At 52.3% G+C, this 19,341-nt stretch overlaps 1 protein-coding gene across 5 annotated transcripts in view; it reads right to left on the bottom strand.

The window, feature by feature from the left end:
- The window catches only part of Insr (insulin receptor), a 132,957-nt gene that overhangs the window by 12,656 nt on the left and 100,960 nt on the right, over positions 1-19,341 (bottom strand). For 3 of the 5 annotated variants that reach the window (XM_047530735.1, XM_047530734.1, XM_047530738.1), the window contains 5 exons: positions 18,108-18,309; positions 15,030-15,065; positions 10,300-10,571; positions 7,302-7,441; positions 1,797-1,956 (listed from right to left, as the gene is read on the bottom strand). In XM_047530735.1, coding sequence (XP_047386691.1) covers positions 1,797-1,956; positions 7,302-7,441; positions 10,300-10,571; positions 15,030-15,065; positions 18,108-18,309 — 810 coding nt within the window. The remainder of the gene's footprint in view (positions 1-1,796; positions 1,957-7,301; positions 7,442-10,299; positions 10,572-15,029; positions 15,066-18,107; positions 18,310-19,341) is intronic. The other 2 variants (XM_047530737.1, XM_047530736.1) reach the window with 1 other exon arrangement.

Below are 19,341 nucleotides of genomic sequence, written 5' to 3' on the forward strand. Positions count from 1 at the left end.
GGAGCCACACTTGACCTTGAGCCTCTCTCTGCTGGTCACTCAGACCCTTTTTTTCCTGATAATCCTGAATCATCACCGGGCTTGGTGAACTGAGCCGTGGTCTCAGAGGTCTGTGATCCCGAAACGCACCGCCGCCCCCAGCCCACTATCGCCTGGCTTCTCTCTCCCCCACCTCAGGCGGCGTCACGAGCACAGAATCCAGGTGGTCACTCAGGGACCCACGCTAAGATCCAAGGGGGTCAGGTGAAGCCCCACGTTTGTAAGTAGTTGGATCAGAAGTGCAGGTGGCGTGGGACCCCGAGCAGACGCTGGCGTGTGAAGTGAGGGTGGGCTTGCTGGAGACCATCGTGTGCTTTTAAGCTCGTGGGCTGTTTGCTCACTCTGGGTTGGACGTGATTTGCAGAACACCCAGCTGGTATGGGAATGTCCACCCTAGTCCTGACCCTGACCAGAGCCAGCCCAGTCAGAAGCACTTGCCACTTCTGCCCCAGCATGGTGCCCAGTGTGGGAAAATCCAGCCAGAAGTCCCCCCTCCCCCCTTGCCCCAGCTCCTCCTCCCCCTCATCAGAAGCTCCCCTCCCCCCACACACGGGCTCCCGTCACAGGCGGGCTCAACCCGGCTTTCCTTGGCCTCTGTTCATTCATTCTTTGAGGTCTTGGCCAAGATGTCACCACCTCCAGGAAGCACGACCTGACAGCACAGCCAGCCGTCCCCTCCCCACGGTCCTCAGGGGGCCTGGTTTCCCCAAAGGTGGCACAGCGAGGGCACCCACATGCTCAGCCCTTCACTGCTGCACCCAGGGTGGGGGAGGCACATTCTGCCCTCCTCCCTGGGGACACGGTCCATCTATTAACAAAGATGGAGACACTAGCAATGGAATGAATGTGTCCATCAAGCTGCCTGTGCCATGGACGGTGGCACTGAAAAGTCCCTCCACCTCCTGACGTGGTGGGTCCTATTTTCCCTGTGCACACCTGTGCCTCAGTATCCAAGGGGATTGGTGCCAGGGCCCCTGTGGATACCAAATTCCAGGGATGCTTTAACGCTAAGTGAAGTAAGCCAATCCCAAAAAACCAAAGGTGGAAGGTTTTCTCTGATATGTGGAAGCTGACTCACAATAGGCAGGGGGTGGAGGGGAGGGAGGAGAGGAGGTTCACTGGATTGGACAGGGGGGTATGGGTATGGGGGGAATGAAGGGGGTATGGGAATGGGAAAGACAGTTGAATGAATCAGACCTAACTTTCCTATGTTCATATATGAATACAGGACCAGTGAAACTCCACATCATGTACAACCACAAGAATGGGAAGTTATACTCCATGTATGTATGATATGTGATGTATAACTGAAAAGAACAAGTAAAAATGATTTTGTACTTAAAAAAAAAATGGCACAGCATTTGCATAGAGCCTATGCACATCCTCCCACAGATTGAGAGCATCTCGAGGTAACTTAGGGTCTCTAATACAATGAAATGCTGAGTAAATGGTTGTTACTGTTTAGGGGGAAATGACAAGAAAAAAATCTACACACATTTGGTGCACACATGATTTTTTTCTGATATTTTCAATCCATGATTGGTTGAATCTGAGATGTGGATCCAGAAATACAGAGCATCAGGTGCAGGCTCAGAGAGGGCAAACACCTAGCCTTAGGTACACAGCAGCAGCTGGTGGAACAAAGGCCAAGGCCAGGGCTGGCACTCCTGCCTACCCGGGGTCATGCCCTGGAAAAGTCCTACCGTGCCCCCAGTGCCAAGCAGACCCAACCACTTCAGGTTGCCACGGAGACTTACGATAATCTGTCACGTAGAAATAGGTGGCTTCTGTCCAGGAGCCGTTGCCTGCCAGGGACGTGGCCCGGACGCGCACGCTGTAGTTGCCTGGTGACAGCCCACGCAGCCTGCAGCCCCTCTCCAGAGCAAAGTGCTTCCGGGAGACACAGAGATGCAGCTCCTAGGGGGAAGGAGACAGGGGCAGCTGAGCTCTGCACGTCTAGGGCACCCGCACCAGGTGGGGATGTCACAGCCCAGATCCAGCTCAGAGGTGACACTCAGGTGCAAAAAGCAGAGAGAGCAACACAGGGTGGCCTCGAGGACCGAGGAGCTCTGGACGACAGCGCTGTGGATCTGGAGCCGGACACTCGTGGGTCACAGCCAACTCCGCAGAGTCTCCCGAGGCTCCCGACTCAGCCCCGCCTGCCCCGGATCTTAGGTCCGTGGTCCCTGTGGTGCAGGTGAGGACACCGGGGCTCGGACAAGTGTTGGCAGACATGCGCCGTCAAGTGCCTGACGCTGAACTCTCCCTCCGTGGGGCAGATGCGACTTTGCCACGGACGCGTGAGAACAGCCACCGGCAAATCCGTACCTCCCACAGACGGGCCGGCCCAGTGCCAACCAGGGATGGCGGACACCAAGAGCCGAGCTTCACACACGTCCCCTGTGGTCAAACACTCTTTCAAAACCACCTCGCTTTAAATTGACAAGTCGTGGTCGGTATTTCTGTGACATCGTGTGCACGCACCCCGCGTGGAGAGATGGAAGCCGGCCAACAAACACCCGTCCCCTGGCGCTGAGGTTCTTCCTTCGAGAACGTCAGATGTATACTTTTAAGTTTAATTTTTAAAAATCAGTGGACACGTTCAGGAGGTCTGGGGCGGCGACTTAGCACGTGTCTGCGACCTGTCACCTCAGAGTGGCCAGCATTTGCATCTCCTTAAACATTCATCCTCTGCGTTAGGAACTGCAAACCCTCTCTCCCAGTTCTTTTTAAAACATGGAATAAGCTGCAGTTTAAAAAAAGTACAGTCGCCCTCCTGCGTGTAACTACTAGAATTTATCCCTCCTACCCTGGGTTGCTGGGGGACCCGTGACCCCACCTTCCTCTCCCTCCACTCCTCCTACCCCACACCTGTTCTCTGGTATTTTGAAATATCCATCATTCTGTGTGGCCGCTACTCGGTGAACCTATTCCTCTAGATGACACTGTGACCATCTCTCCTTATTATCCTTTTGCCCTTTTCTGCATTTTAAATGTAAAGGTGATTCTCAGCTCATGAGCCAAGAGCAACAGGAGGCAGGCCACGTCCAGCCTACGGGACATGTCGGACCTCATGGCTGCTCAGAGGCAGGTCAACCCTTGAACTCAGAACCCTCTGGACGTCTCCTTGAGGTCCAGCAAAGGCAGAGCTGGGTGGCAATGAAGGGCCCCTGGAGGTCGGTCATTTCCGTCTTCACCTGCACCTGCCAGCCTTTGCCCCAGCAGAGCCAAGCAGGTCCGATGTCCAAGGACGGGTAAGAAAGCCCTTTCCTTCCGTGGCATTGGCTTTCCATATATTTTTTTCATCATCATGAAAAGAGTTGGAGCTAAATATCCATTAGGAAAGGACATAAATAAAGTGGGGCCCACACCCCAGGATCGCCCGTAGCTAGAGATAAACCAGGGCTCCACGGGAGAGAGGGGAGGCTCTCCGGCTCTGTCAGTCAGACCCGCCAGCGTCAGGCCCACACTCAAAAAGGTTCTGGAACAGCTCCCCTGCCCAGGGCTAGCCAGGCGTGTGCAGAATGGGGCCAGAAAATTTGGGGGGAGGAGGGGGAGGAAGAGAAAGAAATGTAAAATCTCCGGTGCTTATCATGTGACATTAATAGCAGGAAAACAAACCGGCCCATTGGCAGGGGCAGGGGCGGGGAACTCTGGTCCAAAGGTTTTTCCAAGTAGAATGAGTCACCAAGCAGAAGGGGACAAATAAGCAAATATAGACACGCAAGGGCTGCTATCGGGGGAAAGGGGCAGGGCCCTCCCTGCCGCCCCTGCCCACCCAGACCCCTGGAGGGGCAGGAGCAGGAAGGGGAGGGAGAGACCCAGAGCCTGATGAGCGCTCACCTGACCCAGGGTGGAGCCGGTTATGTGAAAAGTTCGTGCAAATAACAGAAAGAGAACAAAAAATCCAAAAGGTAGTACCACGCCGGGCACAAAACACCGTCCCCATGTCACCACGCACCCCGGACTCCTGGAAAAGCTCTCCTGTCCACCGAGCACAGATGGATTTCAGAAAAGACCTGCCTGGCAAGCCGGTGGACGGCAGACCTGAGGCCGCCACAGCCTAGCCGGATGCCGATGGAGCCGGGCAAGACCAGCTTCCGCCATGACAGAGCCGCGGTGAGCTCTCACTCACCCGGACTCATTACCACCCCACCGTAACACCTCACCCTGGAGAAGCACCATCTTGGCCTGGTCCACCCTCCACCCGGGGAACTGGCCCACGGAGGATTAAAGAAGGCTGCCTCACCTCCAGGTTGGGCCCAACCTCCTCACCGGAAAAAGCCATAAACGACCAGTGGACTCACTCACTGAGTTCCCCCCACAACCCTCCGCCTTTCCTTTGTTCTGGAGAGAGCTAACTGACTATGAGCGCGTCTTTTCTCTACGATTCTCTGGCCAAGAATTAACCTCCCTTTGCTGCTCAATGGACACTCAGCATCATCACTGGTTCCCTGATCCCACAAGGGAGAGAGAACCCAGTTTGGGGTCAGAAACTGCTACCACCCAGGGACAGGGCAGGCGGGGGAAGTGGTGAGGGAGGAACAACTCGACACTCGTTTATGCCGGGAGCAAAACCAGCCACAGCTGGAGGCCACCTGTCCATTCAGCTCACAAAAGGGAAGGAACAAGTCACCTTCCACCAAACGCTAGAGAGAACTTTGCAACTGCGCTAAGCCCTACAGTGGACCCCAGCCCCGGATGTGACTCCATTTATTGAAGGTCGGCCACAGTCCAGGATATTTAATGGAGAATTTCAGCAATACACAATGCTTTAAATAACTTCTTAGAGCACGCTGTTATGATCTGTTTTATTACTAGTTAGAGTTGGCAACCTCTTACTGTGCCTAATCTGCAAGTTAACTTTATCACAGGTATACACGTGTGGAAACCCCAGCATACGCAGGGTTCGGTCCTTACCAACCCCAGGCATCTGCTGGACGGCTAGAGACGAATTCCTCAAGGATGGGGCTACTCCACTCCCCTCCGGCAGTATGAATTGTGTATATATGAAAATATAAGGTTTCAGGCTACCTTTTTCTTGATCAAAATGTTAGACAATTAAGGACAAAGTTGAAAATAATCAAGTAAGTGTCTATGGAAATGTTTTTAAGGTGGCTGTGACCTCTCACTGTCTCCTGAGAATCGGAATGACTGCAACCACAAGAGCACAGCCAGGAGCATCAAGGTGCAACCCACAAGAAGGAGTCCTGGATCCAGCCATGCCTGAAGCACTTTCAACTGTTCAGTCATGGAAACAAAGGAGTTTTTCCTCTGTCTTAAGCTAATTTAAGTGGGGGAAAGGGGAGTTCTTAATGGCTGGTGGAAGATGGGGGTTAATGGCACAAAGGATCTAAAATCCAGAGACTGTAATCTCAATTTTTACTTTACACTGGACAAAAGTCTTTCCAAACACCATTTTAAATGGCTGCACATCCATGGGTTTTATGGATGTGCCATATTCTGTATCCACTCCCCAGTAGATAGGCACCCTTCAAATGACTTACATCCTGCTAGTGATGAGACTCTTGTTCATGAAGCCTTCTCCCTGTTATTTGCATACATTTTTGTGTGTCCCCCGGGGCTTTGTGTGTTGAAACTTCATTCCCATTGAGAGGTAGTAGGAGAGTAGAAACTTATTCTGACCACTGTGTTTAGAGGTGGGCCTTTTGGGGGTGAGTAGGATTAGATAAGGTCATCGGGGTGAAGCCGCCAGGGTAAAATACTGGTGGCTTCATGAGGAAGAGAGAGACAAGACGCTCAGACATATACAAGCTCCCTGCGTCTCACCACGTGATGCCCCTGGTGTGGCTGGGACTGCCAGCAAGAGGGCCATCACCAGATCCAGCCCTTTGAATCTCCAGAACTGTGAGCTTTATAAAAACCTCTTTTCTTTACAAAGTTACCCAGCCTTGGGTATTTGTCTATAGTAAGGAAAAGGGGACTAATCCGGTCCCCTACTCCAAATCCGGAATATTTTTTTAGGATATGTGGGATTAATGCTTACAGGATAATATAAGTGAACCACACTTCCCTGTATCTATGGAATCATGAGCAGCCCCCGCCCATGCTGATTCTGGGCTTGGCCACAGGACACGCTTTGGCTAGCGGACAAAAGGGCTGGAGGGGCCACAGACACGCCAGTGAGACCACCCAGCCCTAGTCAAACCAGCTCAGGGCAAAGGAAACACCCGATGAACCCTCAGCATTGAGAGAAAGGATAAATGCCCATCGTTCTCGACCCGTGTCTCTGGGGCAGCCTGCTACGCAGCCGAAGTCGACTGAAACATCTCCAGCTATGAAGCCCAAGAGCTAAATCGCTGTGCAGGTAAAACTGGCATTTTACCTAGAACAGGGAAACTCCCAGGCAACCAAAATGTCGTAAAGAAACAAAACTTCAGCGGCAAAATCAAATCCTATGCAGCCAGCACGCGTTGTGGTGTCGGGCAGAGGACAGCAACTCATGAATGTGGACCTGGCGCAGGAGGTCTGTGGGGCAGGGAGGGCCGTCACCCACCGCTGGGGACGAGGCTGAGCGGTGGCGGGCTTACTCGCCTAGCATGTGTGAAGCTCTGGGTTAGATCCCAGCACCGAGAACAAACAGTTCTCCAAGGGCTGGGGATGCAGCTCAGTTGGTGGAGGCTGGCCTCGCAAGCACAAGGCCCTGGGTTCAATCCCCAGCACCACAATTAAAAACAAAAAAAAATTTCTTCAATAAAATAAAAATGATCATTTAAAAAAGGCAAATCAGGCCATTTGTTAAGCAAATATGACGACCCCGCCCAGTTGGCAAAAGATGACTGAGTAAGAACACTTCTATTTTCCAGAATTTACTTGTTTAGTGAGGACCACAGAGTCTTCGTGCATCTTTGGTCTTTTTCACGAGTCTGCAGGCCGCGGTGTGCTGACTCCATTCTCAGGCCCCGTAAAAGTGGGTTCTAAGAGTGGATGGGGTCCCTGGGGGTCCCCGGCGGGAGGCTGGCCTGGCTATGGGAGGACGCTCTCAAATCAGACGGTGCTGCCCCAGCCCAGGTGAGGTGTGGGTCAACTCTGAGCCACAGACCAGAGGCAGCCCCCGTCCAACCCCAGGACCAGCTGACGGCAGCGTCAGGGACTGAGGGCAGATGGGAGCCACACGCTGGCGCGGCCGCTCGCCTCTGGGCAGCAGAGCTGCAGCTTTGAGCCTCAGGACAGCATCTGGGGCGCACCTGGGCCAGAGCTGAGCCTGGGGGGGGGGGGAGCAAGCACAACGGGACCCCTACCTCGTCGCCGTAGCGCCGGTAGCTCACTTCGTACAGCACGATCAGACCATTGGGTTCCCTGGGCTCTTGCCACATCAGGTGAACGACGTTGTTCTCGAAGATCTCGTGGGTCACAGGTCCGACGATGTCATCCGCTTTGGCTGTAAGAAGCAGCACTCAGAGGCTGGAAGCAACTCGGGTCAAACCCACCACGGCCGCCGGACGGCTTCGCAGCCGTGAGCCGGGCTCGCGTGGGACAGACGGCCCCTGCCCGTTTCCTCATCAGAGAACGGACCTATACAACCTCCCGGGTGGTGGGAAAGAGTCCCTGGGTCACCTTCTTCATCGACCTTTTCTGTTAGGCCATTTCAGAGTCGCCACACATTGCAAAAATGGCAGAGATTTCCGCGACCCTTCACCCAGTTTTCACCAATAAAACACCCACACGCGTCATCCACGGGGGTCGGTGAGCATGGATGTGTGAGGGGATTGGCTCCAGGGCCCCCTCGGACACCCAGATCCACAGATGCTCAAGTCCCTCCCACACACAGAGGGACGGAATCTGCACAGAACCTAAGCACATCCCCCATGGACTCCGACCCCCTGGATGGTTGTAACATCTAACACGACGTCCATGCTATGTACATCGTTATTATGCTGTGCTGTCCACGGAATAATGACGAAGGGAAATTTTTTTCCTAGACGTTTTTCATCTGTGGTTTTTCTTCTAGACGTGGGGATGCAGAACCCTTGGATAGGGAGGACCCACTGCATATTATTAAAACTAGGAAACTGACCCTGATGGCCTGTTACAAACTAGACTGCACTTTTCTTTGGGTTTAAATAGACCATCACGGGAAAAGCACTTTGAACGCAAATGATATAGACATGCTTAGATAAAGCAACACATGTCTGGAGGATCCTTGTGACAAAAATGGATTGTCACTCTGCACGCCTTTTGAACAAGCAATTCCAACTCAACACATAGGTTTGAAGAAAACAATTGGACAAGCGTATCAAGCTGCTGATCTAAGCGTTCCCTGTCAAGTGGGACGTTTCAACACAACCACCGGCAGACCACTGCAAAAGGACTTTAAACCAGACACGATGGCCTGCTCGCAACTGAAATACCATGCAACCAGGCACACGGCACAGCTCAGGAGCCCAAAAAGTGAGTTGAAAGCTACTTGTAGGAATACTACTCAGCCTTCAAAAGGAAGGATGTTCTATAATACACAAAAACATGGAGGAAACACCAGGTCATTGGACTGAGTGAAATCAGCCAGGCACAAAAGATCAGGTGGCTGCACCCATAGGAAGCCCCTGGAGTCAGCCAATCCACAGAGACAAGAGGTAGCAAGGCAGAAGCCCGGCTGGGAGGGGACGGGGGTCAGCGTTACATGGGCCGGAGCTTCAGTGTATGGAGAGAGGAGAGCTGTGGGGACAGATGTGGGGGTTGCACAGTGTCAGCGTGCTTCACGCCCCTGGACCACGTTTGTCAGTGAGCCTAAGATGGTCAATTTCATGTTATGTGTATTTATCATAATTTTTAAAAAATCAGAAAAAAAGAACAAAAATCATTTGTAGAGTATGAACCCATCTGAGTAAATAAAGTTCTGGAACAATACACAAAGACTAATCAGGGCTCGCCTCAGGTACTCAGGGGTGACTAAATTTAACCTTTCTTACTACATGTGATAATGAGCTTAATGCATGGTGCTCAGATATGTGCCAAAGATTATTCTGGGTGCTTCTATTCTTTGGATGAGATGAATATTTAAATCAGTGGATTGAGTAAAGTTGATGACCTGCCGTAATGCAGTGGGCCTCACCTAATCAGTTGAAGGCCTGAATAGAACAAAGGCTGAAGCTGCCCAAGCAAGAAGGAATTCTGCCACTATGGTCTTTGGGCCTGAACTGTGACTCTTCCCTGGGGTTTCCAGTCTGCTGGCTGACTCTGCAGATTTTAGATTTATCCAGACTCCTAAACTGCATAAGCCAATTCCTTAAAATGAACCTCTCCCTCCTTCCACACAAGTGTGGCTGTGTGCACACACACACAGATTCAGAGAGGGACGGGTTCCAGGACTTCCCCCACCCCCACAGGTACCAAGACCTGCAGATGTGAGGTCCCTTATATGAAAGGAAGTGATGTCTGCACAGAACTACACACACCCTCCGGGGGACTTTAAATCGTTTCTAGATGACTTTAAAAACTTATAACATAAATGCTGCAGACATAGTTGTTATAGTGTGTTGTTTAAGGAGCAATAGCAAGAGAAAACATCCGGACAAAAGTCGTAGCTCGGTGGTACAGCACTTGTCTGGGCTGTGGGAGGCCCTGGGTTCAAGTCTCAGCACCACATATAAACAAATAAAATAACAGATCCATTGACAACAACAACAACAACAAAAGAAAATTTTTAAAAAAAGTCAATACAGCTGGGCACTGTGGCGCGGGCCTGTAATCCCAGCAACTGGGGAGGCTGAGGCAGGAGGATCTCAAGTTCAAAGCCAGCCTCAGCAAAAGTCAGGTGCTAAGCAACTCAGTGAGACTCCGTCTCTATATAAAATACAAAATAGGGCTGGGGATGTGGCTCAGTGGTCGAGTGCCCCTGAGTTCAATCCTCAGTAGCCCCCTCCCCGCAAAAAAGTCAATCCAGGGACAATTTTTCGTTCTGAATATTTTCCATCTGCAGTTGGCTAAACTGTGAAGACAAATAGTATAAATTAAGCAAAAAGAGATATTGTGTGGTTCCACTTATAGGAGGACCCTATTCACAGTCATGGAGACAGTCAGACACACACACCCTGGCGATTCCGTCTCTCTGGCCAGATCCGTGTTTCTTAATCTCACCCTCATTTTCCTGCCGCTGGTGTGTATTTTCTACTGTTTCCACCATGGCAGGAGGAAGCCTGGAGCCCAGAGTGTGCGGACAGCCTGGGCGACACGACCAGAACCCACAAACCAGTAACAACACAGCCCCCCAGGAATGCACGGCCTCCCCCTGGCGCCCACCTTCGGGCATGGTGCGCGCGCTGACGTAGGCGGCCACGCTGCACCTCTCCTCGGGGGCGTCCTGGTTGCAGGCCTGCAGCTCGATGCGGTAGCCGGTGAAGTGGCGCAGGCCCGAGATGACCAGCGACTCCTTGTTCACCACCTTCTCAAAGGGCCTGTGCTCCTCCTGGCTGGCCGGCTCGCTGGGGGCGCTGCTGGGGAGAACCAGGGCCGTGGGCGCCAGCTCCGTCACGTTCTCCACCAGGCCAAGGGACCTGCGCTTCCGAGACGGCCTGTAATGGCAAGAGGACACACGTGGGCACGCAGTCACCATCTCAGAGAAGATGATGCTAGAGAATCCAAGCCGAATCATAAAGGACGGGGTGCAGGGGGCGTGGATTAAAATGCAGATCGCCAGGAATTACCAGGTAATTACTGCCAGGCCTGGGTGGCTCTGGGGCCCTCGGTGATAGGCACACTCCCATATTCCCCTCAACATGATCAATTCCAGGTTTTCAATTTGCAGAGAAATAGGCCACCAGGGTCCGTGTTAAAAAACAAGATGCCCCAAGCAAGTAAGAGCCCAGCTATTCAGGAGACCTGCCACAGGGCATTTGCCCGGTGGCCTAAACTGTGACCCACACCATCAATTTCAACTGGAGGAACACATTTCCTCATTCTTGTGAGTGTGGGGCACTGTCACATTTGAGGGACGGAGCTTCAATTCCAAGTAAAAGAATCTTATCACAGGGTTGAGTCAGGGACACTTGGAGAAGCAGGATCCAGTTGGCGTGCTTCTCCCCACCTCTTAAAGAAACGTATGACGGAATTCATGTTGAGAGCCAGCACCTCTCAGAATCCTAAAGAAAAGTATAGGGAAGAAATGCAACTGGTCCCGGCTTCCTTTGAGCAATCATTTCTCCTATGAATATTCTGTGTGGCTATGATGAGGCTCAAGTCAACTATGCGACTCTCTTGGTCTGCTGGAAGCATTTGTGAAATATTTTCCTTGAAACATAATGTCCCGAGTAGGCCAGGACTGCAGTGTTTTCTCTCTCGGTGTCAGGGGTTTCCCCATCACAAAGGGAGCACGCGCTCCCTGCAGAAAATTCGGAAACCTTGACTGTCTACAAAACAGTCCACTGAGTGCCGGAGTCATCCTTCACACGACCAGCCTCCTGTTTTTAAGAGTCTTCCCGGGGGGGCCAGGAGCATGGTGAAAAGTGCTCCCAAGTTTGTTTTACTACCACAAATACTGCTTTCATCTTTCCGATGGTCTTATTGGTTCCTAAAAGTAGATTCGTAGAAGGAAATGTACTCGGTTCAAGAGGATGTGAAGCCTTTCTTGTCACACGTGGCTGCACCGTTGCCTGGGAACTGTGCTCACTGGCACTTCTCACCCTGGGGGACCCGTGAGACCGCGCTTCGGGACAACCTCGGGCCCCCTGAGCATTAAGAGTTAAGGGTCCCCCAAGTTTCAACCTGAGAGCATCAGCCACTGTGTTGGCTGCATCTCTTCGTTGGGCTGCTGGTGATCACTTCTTCCTGGGTGGGCTCTTCGTGCGTCTCCAGGGAACCGTCCCTCTTCGTCCTTTGCCTGATTTTCCGTGCATCTCTAGTGCCTGCCTTACTGCGACTCCCACAGTCCATTCAGACATGTGGCTGTAACGTCATTTAGACATCTGGCTCTAAGGTCACGTATGCAAAAGTCTAAGGGTACTGACCTTTTATCTATCGTTCCGTAGGATCTACCCCAGCTTGCTGCTTGCTGGAAAGCTTCTTCAAATGGTTCAAAACACGCTTGTTCACATGAATTTGTAAAACTTTATGCACCATTAAAAAAAAGTCTTTGTTGTTACCTTTATAGCTAATTCTAGATTGGGTTATCATGGGTGTACTCAAGTTTTATGGCAATTATAAGAGGGACTTTTTCCCTATTTTATATTCTAACTATCGTAGGTATATACTAACTTTGGATTTATTTATAGTGTATCTACTTTCCACGAATGCTCGCTTATTCTGAAGTTTTCATGGTTGGTTTTCTTAGAATAAGCTAGAACGGGAGTTGGCACACCTTTCCCATAAAAGGCTGGATTGTGCATATTTGGGTTTCGCAGGCCTACACCCTCCGTCACGGTGCTCAGTCTGCCATTACTGCTTAAATAGCTGGGGATAATACGTGGACAGGTGGATGTGGCTGTCTTCCAACACAAGTTCATTTACAGAACAGGCAGCCAGCGGCTCGAGGGCCTCAGCTGACCTACAACTGGGCGATGTGCACAGCTCAATGATTTTGTTAACCACACTCCTTTTTTTTTAGTTTTCTTCCTTTTTTACAGCTAATACTGGGAAAGGAGTCCAGGGTGCTGTGCAGGCTGAGCCAGTGCCCTAACGCTGGGCTGCACCCCAGCCTCTCACGGGCGGGTCTTTGCGGTGCCAACTTGTTTCATGTCTTATTGCATTGGCCACATGCCCAGAGAAATACTCACTGGGAATGATGAGACTGGGCTTCCTTGTTTTTTTTTTTCCTAACTCTAATAAGAATAGTTTCAAGAATGATGTCAGCATGGCTGTTAGGTAATAATTATCTTGAAGAAGTATTCTACTCCTACTTTTATAAGAGTCCTCTTTCCCCCTCTCCCTCTCTAAGAATTTTAAATGAACATACTCACTGTCCAGAGAACTTAGAATATTACTCTTTTCTTCAGATCCTAGTTTTATATGCTTTCTAGATTTTTTTGTTTTTCCCTTCAATTACATTTATTATACACTCGGTTAATATTGATTCCCAATACATTTATATTTTTTAATTTTTACAAATTTTTTTTCGTAGTGCTGGGGATTGAACCCAGGGCCTTGTGCTTGGCAAGACAAGCACTCTACCAACTGAGCCATCTCCCCAGCCCTAACTTTTACAAATTTATCTTCTTAATTCATCGAATCATTTACATTCACTAATCTGTACTAAAGCCAAGCTTTGGCAAGATTCAACAAGACACATGACATCTACATTTTCATTACTTTTCAAACAGACTTGGATGGGAGTTTCAGTTTCTGCTCAACTCAATAGATATTTAAGGGACAGCCTTCACTTTCTGTTCCAACCTTGGAAGTTACTTTCGGTTTTCATTGTTCTTTCATCGGAAAATGTGTAGTCGGGAAATGGAAACCTAACTTGGGGTAAGTCACTGAGATTTGCTCTGTGGTGTTTTTGTGTCCAGAGACCAGCGGCATTCTGGGTGGAAAGGGAAATGGCTGCGGAGCCTAAGGTACCTCCAACTTAACAAGAGTCAGAATATTCCAGCACAGGCACAAATGAGCCTGGAGAAAAGAGCCAGGAGGCTTGGGACTCACAAACAGCCACTGAGGAACTCGAATCAAAGCATCTGGGACAGAATGGTCTCCTCCAGGGGCTGCAGGGCACATCCAGGAGAGCGTCAGCTTGTTAGACGCGGCCTCGTTTCATTTCTCACCAACTGAAGGTTCGTGGGGCCCTTGCTCTGGCAAGTCTGTCAGCATCATTTTTCCAACGATTCAAGTGATTTTTTAAGAACTATTTTAAGCCTACTTAGGTATTTTGTACAAGACAATGCTTTTGCCGACTTCATAGTCTACAGTACAGCGTGAACACGACTTTCACATGCACTGGGAAACCAAGTGTGGGACTTGCTTAATGTCCACACTGGCTTTACGGCCACCAAGGAACCGGTCCTACGACATTTCCACAGCCTCCCTGCATGCCACAGAATCACATCCAGGAAAGGGCCCCGTGCAGAGTATGGACTGCGTCCTCCACTCTGCAGAGGTGGCGGGTGTCCCACGGTCTCACAGGACGCCCTGGTCTCAGGCAGGGCTGCCTCCGCCAGACCCACCTGACAATGCCTGGAGACTTTCGTTGCCACACTGGGGTGGGTGGGGCTCCTGGACATGGAGTGGGTGGAGGCCGGAGCTGCTGCCCAACTTGCCACAGTACCCAGGACGGGCCACTCCAGAGAACCATCCAACCCTACACACCCACCAGGGATGAGTGAAGAACTCCTGGGGCCAAAGCCACACAGTTCAGGACCTTCGGAACTATGGATTATATTCCAAATGGCCACTAGGGGTCAGAGGAGGCCACAAGGTACCTGGATACATGGGCGCCCTCTGCTAAGGGAAGCCCTGCGCTTGGCCCGGGCTGTCCTTCCTGTCTCACCTCAGGTCCCCCCAGTGCAGCCTTCTGCAGGTTCTGGGGTCTCCCCCTCCTCCAGGACCGCCCTCCTTTTGTTCTTTTAAGATGCAAATTAAAGGGAGCCCTCCCTCAGTGGGATTCAGTGACGTGACATTCCTTTGTTCATGCTGTCACCAGATCAGTGTCCTCACATGGAGGAGGAGCTGCCGGGCAGGTCACCCTGCTGAGGCTGGACACCTGGCATGGGCACAGGAAGTGTGAACGGATGTTTAGTGAGTGGACGCCAGGGGGAAACCAAGGCACGGAGGCCCCATCCGGGAAGCGCTCCCTGATTCCATGTTTTAGGAAGGCTGTTAGTCAAGATTTTTCCCACATTCATGCCCAGATTCCGTTCCCGAGTGAAGACTTTTGAGCAGTGGATTTGTGAAGCACCCAGGCTCAGCAAGCAGCCCATCTCGTGCAGAAAGCCAGAGAAACCCTGAGATCTCCAAGGCAACCGCATGCCCCTGCCCCGCCAGGCCCACAGGCCCGGCACAGAAGAGCCACAGGGCCACATGGATGTCCCCTGGGTGAGTCATACCTAGGATCCTCGGTACCACTGCCTGAAGAGGTTTTTCTGTGAAAACAAAATCGACCACTTTGAAGACAGTGGAACTCCAGGTGGGCCTCTTGACTGACACCCCGGAGGCCTGGTCCTGGGCCAGCAAGAGCTCCGCTGGCTTTGGATGTGGTCTGAGTGTGTCCCCCAGGGCCCACACGCAGGAGGTTTGGTCCTCAGTGTGGTAAGAGATGGCAGGGCATTTTAAGAGGTGGAGCCGAGAGGGAGTTCACTGCTGCCCCTCCCCATTCTGTCTGGCTTCCTGTCTCACCATGTGGCCTGTCTTTCCTGTTCACTCCTGCCGTGCATGATGCCATCCACCATCATGGGATATAGCCCAGGGGGTCTGGATCAATGGGGTTAGCTGATCTTGGATTTTCAACCTCCAAAACTGTGAACAAAATAAACCTCTTTTCCTTATAAGAGACCCAGTCTTAGGTACTTTGTTACAGTAACAGAAAACAAACTAAAACAAGGGTCCTGCTGCCCTCCACCTCCCTCACTGACTGGTGTGAATGAGGTACCTTCTCCTATAGGAACAGGGAATCCAGCAAGGGGCAAGGGGGAACCAGAGGAAATGCTCCCCAAAGACTCAGTCTTCTGGGATGCCTTTAGGGTATCAAATCTGGTGACACTTGCCCACAGCCAGCTTAGCATTTCCCCAAATCCAGCAGCATTTTGTTTTCAGTGAGTAAAACAGTAACTGCTTTGAGGCCTGGGAGGTGTCCCTGAATGCTCTTTTGGACTCAGGGTCATAACGCAAGAAGGAAGGAAAAGGAGGCGGCACGGCAGGTTCTGGGGAGACGTCCGCAGGGGCAGCACTGGCGAGTGCAGGGACGGCCAAGCCCTCCGGGATTTGACCCACTCTGGAAAAGGACAGTTGTGTCAGGCACTTCTCAAGTCCTGGGGGCAGGAGGACAAAGATGGAGAGGTAGGAAGGGTCCCGGCTGTGGACGCTCGGAGCCCACACGCCTGGGGACGCCTGGCAGTACTTCTGGTTGTCATGCCTGGGGTGGGAGAGGCTCTCGGCACTAAGTGGTCGGAGACCAGAAATGCCACTCGGCGTCCTACAAAGCCCAGGACAGCTCCTGCCACGCGGAACAATCTGGCTGCAAACGTCAGTGGTGCGGCGGGGGAGGGTCCTGCGTAGCCCGTTCACTCTCAGGACCCGACGCACAGGAAGGAGGCGCCAGCGCCTGCGTCCGGGGTTCCCACGGGTGACCCGACCAGCCGTGGGGGCGAGTGTCTGCAGGGGGCGGCTCTGCACTGAGCAAGCGCCGACCCTGCTGTCGGTGTTCCTGAGCAACCAGCATGACAACGGCGGTGGGTGCTACAGTCGTCCAGAGATGAATCTGAACCTCTGCCAACACCGCGCCACTTACACGGGACCTCGGGCATCTGTTCCCGGGGGTCCTGGAAGCACCCCCAGACACCGGGGGCTGACTGTATTGAGTCTGTTTCACCGAGGAGGAGGCTGAGGCAGAGAAGTGAAGGAGCCTCATCAAGTCGTACCCAGCAGGGCAGGGAGCCCAGCCCCAGGTCCCTGCTCTCGACTGCCCCGCCACTCTACCTGACGCTAACGCAGAGAAGGGTGCTCTGGGGAGAACTGCGCCGCAGGGACGTGCCTTTGGCCTGAGCGTCCGTGCTGGCAAGAAGGGTTAAGGGCTGACTCGACGCTTGGAGCAGCGCGTCCTGCACGCCTCCCTGGACCTCAGGGGCTCCTCCTCACTGAGGAAGTCAGCCCACTTAAACAGAGGCCTCTGGGCCTCGATGATCTGTGGAACGTTCCAGAAGGATGACTCTTAACCCAAACTGGGAAAGAGAGAGCGGGGACCGAGTTTGAGACTTAGCAGCCAATCACACGTGGGGTGCAGGCAGGCATTTCTCAAGCTTTGCCTAATGATCTAATGGGGTCTGTTTCACAACTAGGGTGGAGAACCATTCAGTACGAAAGGTAAATGTCAGGTTATACAAAGTTTCCCTCTTGTGTGACTATGTACTCTCATTCAAAGTGGTCCCACTGAAATCCCAAGGTGGGTTGTTGCTCTTTTGAACTGATTGAACCCAGGGAGGCTTTACCTCTGAGCCACACCCCCAGTCCTTTTTATTTTTTGTTTTGAAACAGGGTCTCACTGAGTTGCTGAGGCTGGTCCTGAAGTTGTGATCCTCCTGCCTCAGCCTCCCAAGTGGCTGGGATGACGGGCGTGCATCACCCCTTGGTAAAAGCCTAAGTTTTTTTTTGCTCCATCCAGGAAAGGGCTCAGCTCAGACTCCACCCACTGTTGGGGGCTATGCCATGCGAACTCGCTGAAGATGGAGCCTGGCAGCCAGCCAGAAGCTGTTTTGATCACATTGAAGATACGCGTGCACGGGTGTTCTCGAGTGCCCCTGCTTGCGCCTGCTTGTGATTGGGCAGCTGGCTCCTCGCCTGATCTCGACTGGCGTGGCTCCGCCCTCCGCCTTTTGGAGGGAATATAAGCGGACAGTAGGTAGAAGAGTAGAGAGCAGCAGCAGGCAGAGAAAAGTGACAAGAAGTAAGGAGCGACAGTAAGAGGAGCAGCTAGCAGAAAGAAACAGAGAAGCCATTAGCAGAAAGGAAGAAGAAGAAGCGGCAAGCAGATAGAAACAGCGAGTAGGGGCAGCAGTGGAAGATAGATCGCAGAGCGGTTGCAGATCACAGATTGCAGTACGCGGGACACATCCCTAAAGCACCTTAGGTAAACGGACCCTTAGTTCACAGGATGCAGGACACACCTTTAAGAAGCAGCAGCAAAACTGAGAAGACATGGATTTCTGAAAGTGTAGTCTCTCTCTCTTAAGCAAAGTCTTTCTCTCTTATGCAAAGCCTCTCTCTATCTCTCCTCTTAAAGCAAGCAAACCTCAGTTCCTCTATCTTCCATACCCGCGCAGGCGGTGTTGCTGCAGGCGGTGACAAATTGCCTTGGACGGCAACAACCCACCTGCGGTGGACTCTGGGGCCCACCTCTTCTCATGCTGTGATGACCCCCCAACATCAAGCCAATAGACACCAAGAGACTCTGGGGCCTGGGAGGTTCTAACCTGGGGACGAAAACCACATTGTGCAGGTAATCCTCGAAGGTCTTCCGGAAGGAGGACTCCTCCAGCTCCTTCAGGATCTGAGAGTCCGTCTTGGGGCAGGAGCAGCATTCCCCGGCCGAATCCTCGTACTCGCTCTGATTGTGCTTCTGAGCATCCTCGGACTCGAAGGGCGGGGACCATGTGCGCGAGGGCAGCTTCAGACCTAGGGGACACAGAGCAGGGGTTCAAGCCTCCCCCGAAACACACACCAGTACAGACACAGGGGCCTTCTCAGAGGGGCTGGGCGTGAGGGAGAGGGCCTGGGGTCCAGCTCCACTCTCTCTGCAGGGACGTGCAAGTGTCCACTGGGAGAGCACGTCAGCAGGACCCACCGTCACGGGGCTGGAGGGTGTTGAGAAACCAGGAAAAGCCTCCACACTCTATAACAAACCAGTAAATCGGTATATCCCGGGTCAGATGGCAGAGCAGGTGCTGTTCAGGAACAGTCTCAGAGAACGTAACCGCTGAGCCGATCTGAATTAAGGAATAAGCCACATATCACTTGATGGAAAGTGAATCTGGTGGCACAAGGAGCAAGTGCAAAGGCCCTGAGGTAGGGATTTTCTTGTCATATGGAAACTGCAAGGGACCAATGTACCTAGACTGGGGTAAGGGAGGGGACAGTGGGAGAAGGGCCGTCACAGTGAATGAATGAGATCGATCCATCAGTCATGCCAATGTAAAGTCATGAGAAGGTAAAGCAGAACTCCACACAGAATTCTACGGCGTCGACTGGAGAATTCAGAAGTCAGACTTGACCAGTAGTTCCCACCCGGCCCCCGGAAACACTACACGATCTGGAGACACCTGAGGAGTCACACCTGGACTGGGGGTGCCCGCGATTGGAGGCCAGGGATGCCGCTCAACACCCTCCAATGCTCGGGAGGGCCCCGTCCACAGAGAACGGCCCGCCCCCCTTGTCCACAGTGCCACGGCCAAGGACAGCATGAACTAAAGGCCAGAGGGGAGCCAGAGTTGGAAACCATTCAAAGCAGCCTAGGAAAGGGAACTGACAAGAGAAGAAAAAGTGCCCACTTCCCAAGGTGGTGGTCCTAACATCACCAAATGACTTCTTTTAAAGAGCCATGGCTGCCTGCGTTTTATCCCTGAGGTCACTCCTGGGGGGCTCCTGCCACCCACACTGAGTGCAGCCGGGCGGACGCTGCTCCTCAGGCAAACTCCAGCCCCCGGGCTG

The sequence above is a fragment of the Sciurus carolinensis genome, chromosome 17 (assembly GCF_902686445.1).
Source record: "Sciurus carolinensis chromosome 17, mSciCar1.2, whole genome shotgun sequence".
NCBI classification, from domain to species: domain Eukaryota; kingdom Metazoa; phylum Chordata; class Mammalia; order Rodentia; family Sciuridae; genus Sciurus; species Sciurus carolinensis.